The 11957-nt window shown below is 41.5% G+C and overlaps 1 protein-coding gene across 1 annotated transcript; it reads left to right on the forward strand.

Annotated features, from left to right (window-relative positions):
* Positions 1 to 210: 210 nt before the first annotated feature.
* LOC109740906 (chaperone protein dnaJ 11, chloroplastic) lies at positions 211 to 663 on the forward strand. Its single transcript, XM_020299960.4, has one exon. The coding sequence runs from the start codon at positions 242 to 244 to the stop codon at positions 653 to 655; it is 414 nt and encodes a 137-aa protein (XP_020155549.1). The 5' UTR covers positions 211 to 241; the 3' UTR covers positions 656 to 663.
* The last annotated feature ends 11294 nt before the right edge of the window (positions 664 to 11957 follow it).

Here is an 11957-nt window from a genome sequence, read left to right on the forward strand (position 1 = left end):
AGTCATAAAATCCTACATAAAACTTGTAGATCACTGAATATGATATGTTTGATTCCTTGCAATAGTTTTGCGATATAAAGATGGTGATATTAGATTCATGCTAGTGTGTAATTGTGAATTTAAGACATGCTTGTGTTGAGGTTTGCAAGCCCTTATAAATCCACCGGAGTCTCAGCTCTCTCCTCAACGAGGACGAACAACAGTGCAACAAAGAAATACTCTGCTTTGTGTCAAGGAATTCATGGCTACGTTCGCGACATCATCTTCGGTGGTGATGTGGTCGGCTCGCCCTGGGCAGGTGGCAGGGGCTCGGCGGTGTGTGGTGGCGCGTGCGTCCGCGACGATGGCGGCACCGGCGGCGGTGGCCACAGGTAGGACGCACTACGAGGTGCTCGGGCTGGGCGCCGGGAGCAGCAAGGGCGAGATCAAGGCCGCCTACCGGCGCCTTGCCAGGGAAGTGCACCCTGACGCCGTCGGAGGTGGCGGCGACGAGGGGTTCATCCGGCTGCACGCTGCCTACGCCACGCTCGCCGATCCCGACGAGCGCGCTCGCTACGACCGGGACGTCACCTGCCGCGCCGCGGGGATGATGATGCAGCGGGCGGCCGCGGCCGGGCCGGCGTTCCGGCGGAGGACGTGGGAGACCGACCAGTGATGGTAGGACAGGCGATATAAAGATGGTGATATTAGATCCATGCTAGTGGGTAGTTGTGGATTGTAGAAATACTTGTGTTGAAGTTTGTGATTCCTGTAGCATGCACGTATGGTGAACCGTTATGTAACGAAGTTGGAGCATGAGGTATTTATTGATTGTCTTCCTTATGAGTGGCGGTCGGGGACGAGCGATGGTCTTTTCCTACCAATCTATCCCCCTAGGGACATGCGTAGTAGTACTTTGCTTCGAGGGCTAATAAACTTCTGCAATAAGTATACGAGTTCTTTATGACTAATGTGAGTCCATGGATTATACGCACTCTCACCCTTCCATCATTGCTAGCCTCTTCGGTACTGTGCATTGCCCTTCCTCACCTCGAGAGTTGGTGCAAACTTCGCCGGTACATCCAAACCCCGTGATACGATACGCTCTATCACACATAAGCCTCATTATATCTTCCTCAAAACAGCCACCATACCTACCTACCATGGCATTTCCATAGCCATTCTGAGATATATTGCCATGCAACTTCCATCATCATCATATACATGACTTGAGCATTTATTGTCATATTGCTTTGCATGATCGTAAGATAGCTAGCATGATGTTTTCATGGCTTGTCTGTTTTTTTATGTCATTGCTACGCTAGATCATTGCACATCCCGGTACACCGCCGGAGGCATTCATATAGAGTCATATCTTTGTTCTAGTATCGAGTTGTAATATTGAGTTGTAAGTAAATAAAAGTGTGATGATCATCATTATTAGAGCATTGCCCCCAAAAAAAGGGGGGGAGGCCAAAGAAGAAAGGGGGCCAAAGAAGCCCGCAAAAAAAGAAAAAAAGAAAAAGGGGCAATGTTACTATCCTTTTACCACACTTGTGCTTCAAAGTAGCACCATGTTCTTCATATAGAGAGTCTCTTGAGTTATCACTTTTATATACTAGTGGGAATTTTCATTATAGAACTTGGCTTGTATATTCTGATGATGGGCTTCCTCAAATGCCCGAGGTCTTCATGAGCAAGCAAGTTGGATGCACACCCACTTAGTTTCCAGTTTGAGCTTTCATACACTTATAGCTCTTAGTGCATCAGTTGCATGGCAATCCATACTCCTCACATTGACATCAATTGATGGGCATCTCCATAGCCCGTTGATTAGCCGCGTCGATGTGAGACTTTCTCCTTTTTTGTCTTCTCCACACAACCTCCATCGTCATATTCTATTCCACCCATAGTGCTATGTCCATGGCTTGCGCTCATGTATTGTGTGAGGGTTGAAAAGGCTGAAGCACGTTAAAAAGTATGAACCAATTGCTCGGCTTGTCATCGGGCAAGACAAACCTCTCTTATCCTTCTCGGCTAGAAGTTACAAGTTTCTTGTTCCGGTTTCGGCTTGAGGGAAGTGCCTGAAATTGATTCAATTCTTATCTCCGATTTCGAACTCCGGCTGGATTCTAATGACCAAGAGCTATTTTTTTGGTCAGAAGAATGGAAGGACGACGAGAAGATGGTTCGGTTGCTCCTACTGGAATATTCCATTTATTTAATACTCTAACATTTGTGCATGATTTGAATGCTTTGTGTGGTGAAGATGGAGCATAGCCAGACTATATGATTTTGTAGGGATAACTTTCTTTGGCCATGTTATTTCGAAAAGACATGATTGCTTTATTAGTATGCTTGAAGTATTATTGTCTTAATGTCAAATGATAGACTATAGCTTTGAATCACTCGTGTCTTAATATTCATGCCATGATTAGATTATGTGATCAAGATTATGCTAGGTAGCATTCCACATCAAAAATTATCTTTTTTATCATTTACCTAATCGAGGACGAGCAGGAATTAAGCTTGGGGATGCTGATACGTCTCCGTTGTATCTATAATTTTTTATTGTTCCATGCCAATATTCTACAACTTTCATATACTTTTGGCAACTTTTTATACTATTTTTGGGACTAACATATTGATCCAGTGCCAAGTGCCAGTTCCTGTTTGTTGCATGTTTTTTGTTTCGCAGAAAATCCATATCAAACGGAGCCCAAACGGGATAAAAACTGACGGATATTTGTTTTTGGAATATCTGTGATTTTTGGGAAGAAGAATCAACGCGATACGATGCCCGAGGGGGCCACGAGGCAGGGGGCGCACCCCAGGGGGTCAGGCGCGCCCTAGACCCTCGTGGACACCCTGTAAGGCAGTTGGAGCCCTTCTTTCGCCGCAAGAAAGCTAATTTTCGGATAAAGACCGTGTCCAAAATTCAGCCCAATCGGAGTTACGGATCTCCGGTTATAAAAGAAACGGTGAAAGGGCAGAATCCAGAGCGCAGAAACAGAGACAGACAGATCCAATCTCGAAGGGGCTCTCGCCCCTCCCACGCCATGGAGACCATGGACCAGAGGGGAAACCATTCTCCCATCTAGGGAGAAGGTCAAGGAAGAAGAAGAGGAAGAATAAGAAGAAGGGGGGCTCTCTCCCCCTCTCTTCCGGTGGCGCCGGAACGCCGCCGGGGCCATCATCATCACCGCGATCTTCACCAACACCTACGCCATCTTCACCAACATCTCCATCACCTCCCCCCTCTATCTACAGCGGTCCACTCTCCCGCAACCCGATGTACCCTCTACTTGAACATGGTGCTTTATGCTTCATATTATTATCCAATGATGTGTTGCCATCCTATGATGTCTGAGTAGATTTTCGTTGTCCTATCGGTAATTGGTGAATTACTATGATTGATTTAATTTGCTTGTGGTTATGTTGCTATCCTTTGGTGCCCATCATATGAGCGTGCGCGTGGATCACACCATAGGGTTAGTTGTATGTTGATAGGACTATTTATTGGAGGGCAAGAGTGACAGAAGCTTCAACCTAGCATAGAAATTGATGCGTACGGGATTGAAGGGGGACCAATATATCTTAATGCTATGGTTGGGTTTTACCTTAATGAATGTTAGTAGTTGCGGATGCTTGCTAATAGTTCCAATCATAAGTGCATAGAATTCCAAGTCAGGGATGACATGCTAGCAGTGGCCTCTCCCACATAAAACTTGCTATCGGTCTAGTAAAGTAGTCAATTGCTTAGGGACAATTTCGCAACTCCTACCACCACTTTTCCACACTCGCTATACTAACATTATTGTGTCTTCATCTAAACAGCCCCTAGTTCTTATTTACGTGCTCTTTGTATTCTTGCAAACCTATCCAACAACACCTACAAAGTACTTCTAGTTTCATACTTGTTTTAGGTAAAGCGAACGTTAAGCGTGCGTAGAGTTGTATCGGTGGTCGATAGAACTTGAGGGAATATTTGTTCTACCTTTAGCTCCTCGTTGGGTTCGACACTCTTACTTATCGAAAGAGGCTACAATTGATCCCCTATACTTGTGGGTTATCACACAGCAACGGTATGTATTTCCCTCAGTGATGTGATCAAGGTTATCGAACCAGTAGGAGAACCAAGCAACACTATGTAAACATCACCTGCACACAAATAACAAATACTCGCAACCCGACGTGTTAAAGGGGTTGTCAATCCCTTTCGGGTAACGGTGCCAGAATTTGGCAAACGGACGGGGTAAAGTTGTAATAGATTGGATAAACAGATCAAAAATAAAATAAAGTGCATCAAGGTATTTTTGTATTTTTGGTTTAATATTCTATAATAAAAGTAAAGGAAAATAGATCGCAAAGGCAAATATAATAAGAAAGAGACCCGGGGGCCGTAGATTTCACTAGTGGTTTCTCTCGAGAAAGATAGCAAACGATGAGTGAACAAATTACTGTTGGGAAATTGATAGAACTTCAAATAATCATGACGATATCCAGGCAATGATCATTATATAGGCATCACATCCAAGATTAGTAGACCGACTCCTGCCTGCATCTACTACTGTGACTCCACACGTCGACCGCTATCCAGCATGCATCTAGTGTATTAAGTTCATGGAGAAACGGAGTAATGCAATAAAAACGATCAGATGATGTAGACAAGATCTATTTATGTAGAAATAGTCCCCATCTTGTTATCCTTAATAGCAACGACACATACGTGTCGGTTCCCTTTTTATCACTAGGATCAAGCACCGTCAGATCGAACCCATTACAAAGCACCTCTTCCCATTGCAAGATAAATAGATCAAGTTGGCCAAACAAAACCCAAATATCGGATAAGAAATATGAGGCTATAAGAAATCATGCATATAAGAGATCAAAGAAGACTCCAATAACTTTCATGGATAAAAAAATAGATCTGATCATAAACTCAAAGTTCATCGGATCCCAACAAACACACCGCGAAAAGAGTTACATCAAATGGATCTCCAATAGACCATTGTATTGAGAATCAAAAGAGAGAGAGAGAGAGAGAGAGAGAGGAAGACATCTAGCTACTAACTACGGACCCGTAGGTCTACAAGGAATTACTCGCGCATCATCGTAGAGGCACCAATGGACATGATGAACCCCTCCGTGATGGTGTCTAGATTGGATCTGGTGGTTCTGGAACTTGCGGCGGCTGGAATTGATTTTCGTCGACTCCCCTAGGGTTTCTGGAATATTGGGGTATTCATAGAATAAAGAGGCGGTTCGGGAGGCACCCGAGGTGGGCACAACCCACCAGGGCACGCGTGGGCCTCCAGGCGCGCCCTGGTGGGTTGTGCTCCCCTCAGAGCACCCCTAAGTGCTTCTCCGGCCCACTGGATGTCTTCTGGTCCATAAAAAGTTTTGCTGCGTTTGGACTCCGTTTGGTATTGATTTCCTGCGATGTAAAAAACATGCAAAAAACAGCAACTGGCACTTGACACTATGTCAATAGGTTAGTACCAAAAAATTGATATAAAATGACTATAAAATGATTATAAAACATCCAAGAATGATAATATAACAGCATGGGACAATAAAAAATTATAGATACATTGGAGACGTATCATCCATTGATGTCTACTACACAACCTTCTTCTTGTAGACATTGTTGGGCCTCCAAGTGCAGAGGTTTGTAGGACAGTAGCAAATTTCCCTCAAGTGAATGACCTAAGTTTTATCAATCTGTGGGAGGCGTAGGATGAAGATGGTCTCTCTCAAACAACCCTGCAACCAAATAACAAAGAGTCTCTTGTGTCCCCAACACACCCAATACAATGGTAAATTGTATAGGTGCACTAGTTCGGCGAAGAGATGGTGATACAAGTGCAATATGGATGGTAGATATAGGTTTTTGTAATCTGAAAATATAAAAACAGGAAGGTAACTAATGATAAAAGTGAGCACAAACGGTATTGCAATGCTTCGAAACGAGGCCTAGGGTTCATACTTTCACTAGTGCAAGTTCTCTCAACAATAATAACATAATTGGATCATCTAACAATCCCTCAACGTGCAACAAAGAGTCACTCCAAAGTCACTAATAGCGGAGAACAAACGAAGAGATTATTGTAGGGTACGAAACCACCTCAAAGTTATCCTTTCTGATCGATCTATTCAAGAGTCCGTAGTAAAATAACACGAAGCTATTCTTTCCGTTCGATCTATCCTAGAGTTCGTACTAGAATAACACCTTAAGACACAAATCAACCAAAACCCTAATGTCACCTAGATACTCCAATGCCACCTCAAGTATCCGTGGGTATGATTATACGATATGCATCACACAATCTCAGATTCATCTATTCAACCAACACAAAGAACTTCAAAGAGTGCCCCAAAGTTTCTACCGGAGAGTCAAGACGAAAACGTGTGCCAACCCCTATGCATAAGTTCACAAGGTCACTGAACCCGCAAGTTCATCACCAAAACATACATCAAGTAGATCACGTGAATATCCCATTGTCACCACATATAAGCACATGCAAGACATACAACAAGTGTTCTCACATCCTTAAAGACTCAATCTGATAAGATAACTTCAAAGGGAAAACTCAATCCATTACAAGAGAGTAGAGGGGGAGAAACATCATAAGATCCAACTATAATAGTAAAGCTCGCGGTACATCAAGATCGTGCCAAATCAAGAACACGAAAGAGAGATAGAGAGATAGATAGAGAGAGAGAGATCAAACACATAGCTATTGGTACATACCCTCAGCCCCGAGGGTGAACTACTCCCGCCTCGTCATGGAGAGCGCCGGGATGATGAAGATGGCCACCGGTGATGGATCCCCCCAACGGCAGGGTGCTGGAACAGGGTCCCGATTGGTTTTTGGTGGCTACAGAGGCTTGCAGCGGCGGAACTCCTGATCTAGGTTTATTTCTGGGGGTTTCTATATTTATAGGAATTTTTGGCGGCGGTCTCACCTCAGGGGGGTCTCCGAGTCGTCCACGAGATAGGGGGACACGCCCATGGGGGGTAGGGCGCGCCCTCCACCCTCGTGGACGGCTCGGGACTCTTCTGGCCCAACTCTTTTACTTAAGGATGGCAATTTTACCCACGGGTACGGGTACCCACGGGTACCGTACCCACATGGGTAGGGTATGGGCAGACTTTTGTACCCATGGGTAGTACCCATACCCTACCCGTTAAGTCATGGGTAGGGTACGTGTACAGCCTTGTACCCGCGGGTATACCCATACCCTGCTCACTTGTGAACTAATGTTAACTTGTCGTCAATTAGTAATTAATTTGTCACGTGACTCGTCTACTCCTATTGACTTATGAGTATGTTGTGATTTTTATATTTTGAGAGTGATCATGTACTCATCTGCGTTGTTATTGAGCTGAGATAATTAATTTTTGTGTCAAATGTGCTACCATTGAGTGTAAAATTGTGAACAGTTTGTGTACTATATATTTGTTCTACCTGCTGGGTACCCAATGGGTACGGGTACCCATCGGGTATGGGTAAAGTTTCATACCCATGGGTATGGGTATGGCTAGAATTTTGTACCCACTGACTATATGGGTATGGGTATGGTATTGCTCTACCCCGCCCATACCCTACCCATTGCCATCCTTACTTTTACTCCGGGGGCTTCTTTTGGTCCATAAAAAATCCACAAAAATTGGCAGGTCAATTGGACTCCGTTTGGTATTCCTTTTCTGTAAAACTCAAAAACAAGGAAAAAACATAAACTCGCACTGGGCTCTAGGTTAATAGGTTAGTCTCAAAAATCACATAAAATAGCATATAAATGCACATAAAACATCCTAGATAGATAATATAATAGCATGGAACAATCAAAAATTATAGATACGTTGGAGACGTATCAGCATCCCCAAACTTAATTCCTGCTCGTCCTCGAGTAGGTAAATGATAAAAACAGAATTTTTGATGTGGAATGCTACCTACATATTTATCCATGTAATTCTCTTTATTGTGGCAAGAATATTCACATCCATAAGATTCATGACAAAAGTTTAATATTGACATAAAAATAATAATACTTCAAGCATACTAACAAAGTAATCATGTCTTCTCAAAATAACATGGCCAAAGAAAGCTATCCCTACAAAATCATATAGTCTGGCTATGTTCTATCTTCATCACACAAAATATTTAAATCATGCACAACCCCGATGACAAGCCAAGCAATTGTTTCATACTTTTGATGTTCTCAAACTTTTTCAATCTTCACGCAATACATGAGCGTGAGCCATGGACATAGCACTATAGGTGGAATAGAATGGTGGTTGTGGAGAAGACAAAAAGGAGAAGATAGTCTCACATCAACTAGGTGTATCAATGAGCTATGGAGATGCCCATCAACAGATATCAATGTGAGTGAGTAGGGATTGACATGCAACGGATGCAGTAGAGCTATAAATGTATGAAAGCTCAACAAAAGAAACTAAGTGGGTGTGCATCCAACTTGCTTGCTCACGAAGACCTAGGGCATTTTGAGGAAGCCCATTATTGGAATATACAAGCCAAGTTCTATAACGAAAGTTCCCACTAGTATATGAAAGTGACAAAATAGGAGACTCTCTATCATGAAGATCATGGTGCTACTTTGAAGCACAAGTGTTGTAAAAGGATAGTAGCATTGTCCCTTCTCTCTTTTTCTCTCATTTTTTTGTTTTTTTTGGGCCTTCTCCTTTTTTTGGCCTTTCTCTTTTTTTATTTCCTCACATGGGACAATGCTCTAATAGTGAAGATCATCACACTTTTATTTACTTACAACTCAAGAATTACAACTCGATACTTAGAACAAAATATGACTCTATATGAATGCCTCCGGCGGTGTACCGGGATATGCAGTGAATCAAGAGTGACATGTATGAAAAATTATGAATGGTGGCTTTGCCACAAATACGATGTCCACTACATGATCATGCAAGGCAATATGAAAATAATGAAGCGTGTCATAATAAACGGAACGGTGGAAAGTTGCATGGCAATGTATCTCGGAATGGCTATGGAAATGCCATAATAGGTAGGTATGTGGTGGCTGTTTTGAGGAAGATATAAGGTGGGTTTACGGTACTGGCGAAAGTTGCGCGGTACTAGAGAGGCTAGCAATGGTGGAAGGGTGAGAGTGCGTATAATCCATGGACTCAACATTACTCATAAAGAACTCACATATTTATTGCAAAAATCTACAAGTCATCAAAACCAAGCACTACGCGCATGCTCCTAGGGGGATAGATTGGTAGGAAAAGACCATCGCTCGTCCCCGACCGCCACTCATAAGGAAGACAATCAAAGAAACACCTCATGCTTCAAATTTGTTACACAACGGTTACCATACGTGCATGCTACGGGACTTGCAAACCTCAACACAAGTATTTCTCAAATTCAAAATTAATCTACTAGCATGACTCTAATATCACCATCTTCATGTCTCAAAACAATCATCAAGCATCAAACTTCTCTTAGTATTCAATGCACTTATTATGAACGTTTTTGTTATATCCCTCTTGGATGCCTATCATATTGGGACTAAATTTATAACCAAAGCAAATTACCATGCTATTCTAAAGACTCTCAAAATAATATACGTGAAGCATGAGAGTTCACCTATTTCTTCAAAATAAAACTACCGTCGTGCTATAAAAGATATAAGTGAAGCACTAGAGCAAACGACAAACTACTCCGAAAGATATAAGTGAAGATCAATGTGTAGTTGAATAACTATGTAACTATGTAAAGACTCTCTAACATTTAAGAATTTCAGATCTTGGGATATTATTCAAACAGCAAGCAAAATAAAATAAAATAAAATGACGCTCCAAGCAAAACACATATAATGTGGTGAATAAAAATATAGCACCAAGTAAGGTTACCGATGAACGAAGACGAAAGAGGGGATGCCTTCCGGGGCATCCCCAAGCTTAGGCTCTTAGTTGTCCTTGAATATTACCTTGGGGTGCCTTGGGCATCCCCAAGCTTAGGATCTTGCCACTCCTTATTTCATAGTCCATCAAATCTTTACCCAAAACTTGAAAACTTTACAACACAAAACTCAACAGAAAACTCGTAAGCTCCGTTACTATCAGAAAATAAATCACCACTTTTGGTACTGTTGTGAACTCATTCTAAATTCATATTGGTGTAATATCTACTGTATTCAAACTTCCTATGGTTCATACCCTCCGATACTACTCATAGATTCATCAAAATAAGCAAACAACATATAGAAAACAGAATCTGTCAAAAACAGAACAGTCTGTAGCAATCTGATTTGTTCGAATACTTCCGGAACTCCAAAAATTCTGAAAAACTAGTAAAACCTGGATAATTTGTATATTGATCTTCTGCAAAATTAATTAGCATTTTATCACGTTCTGGTGAATTTTAACAATTATTTTAGTGAGCACAAAGTTTCTGTCTTTTTCAGCAAGATCAAACAACTATCACCCAAGAAGATCCTATTGGTTCTACTTGGCAGAAACACTAATTAAAACATAAAACCACATCTAACCAGAGGCTAGATAGATTATTTATTACTAAACAGGAGCAAAAGGCAAAGAACAAAAATAAAATTGGGTTGCCTCCCAATAAGCGCTAACGTTTGACGCCCCTAGCTAGGCATGATGATTTCAATGATGCTCACATAAAAGATAAGAATTGAAACATAAAGAGAGCATCATGAAGAATATGACTAGCACATTTAAGTCTAACCCACTTCCTATGCATAGGGATTTTGTGAGCAAACAATTTATGGGAACAAGAATCAACTAGCATAGGAAAGCAAAACAAGCATAACTTCAAGATTTTAAGCACATAGAGAGGAAACTTGATACTATTGCAATTCCTACAAGCATATATTCCTCCCTCATAATAATTTTCAGTAGAATCATGAATGAATTCAACAATATAACCATCACATAAAGCGTTATTTTCATGATCTACAAGCATAGAATTTTTATTACACTCCACATAAGCAAATTTATTCTCATGAATAGTGGTGGGAGCAAACTCAACAAAATAATTATCATGTGATTGAAAATTAAGATCAAGATGACAAGTTTCATGGTTATCATTATTCTTTATAGCATACATGTCATCACAATAATCATCATAGATAGGAGGCATGCTTTCATCATAGTAAATTTGCTCATCAAAACTTGGGGGACAAAAAATATCATCGTCATCAAACATAGCATCCCCAAGCTTGTGGCTTTGCATAACATTAGCATCATGGATATTCATAGAATTCATACTAACAACATTGCAATCATGCTCATCATTCAAATATTTAGTGCCAAACATTTTAATGCATTCTTCTTCTAACACTTGAGCACAATTTTCCTTTCCATCATTTTCACGAAAGATATTAAAAAGATGAAGCATATGAGGCACCCTCAATTCCATTTTTTAGTTTTCTTTTATAAACTAAACTAGTGATAAAACAAGAAACTAAAAGACTCGATTGCAAGATCTAAAGATATACCTTCAACCACTAACCTCCCCGACAACGGCGCCAGAAACGAGCTTAGTTGATGGGGTGTTAGTGCCGCTTACATGGCCTCCCCGGCAACAGCGCCAGAAAAGAGCTTGATGTCTACTACACAACCTTCTTCTTGTAGACATGGTTGGGCCTCCAAGTGCAGAGGTTTGTAGGACAGTAGCAAATTTCCCTCAAGTGGATGACCTAAGATTTATCAATCCGTGGGAGGCGTAGGATGAAGATGGTCTCTCTCAAACAACCCTGCAACCAAATAACAAAGAGTCTCTTGTGTCCCCAACACACCCAATACAATGGTAAATTGTATAGGTGCACTAGTTCGGCGAAAAGATGGTGATACAAGTGCAATATGGATGGTATATATAGGTTTTTGTAATCTGAAAATATAAAAACAACAAGGTAAATAATGATAAAAGTGAGCACAAACGGTATTGCAATGCTTCGAAACGAGGCCTAGG

This window comes from Aegilops tauschii, chromosome 3, assembly GCF_002575655.3.
Source record: "Aegilops tauschii subsp. strangulata cultivar AL8/78 chromosome 3, Aet v6.0, whole genome shotgun sequence".
Lineage (NCBI taxonomy): Eukaryota > Viridiplantae > Streptophyta > Magnoliopsida > Poales > Poaceae > Aegilops > Aegilops tauschii.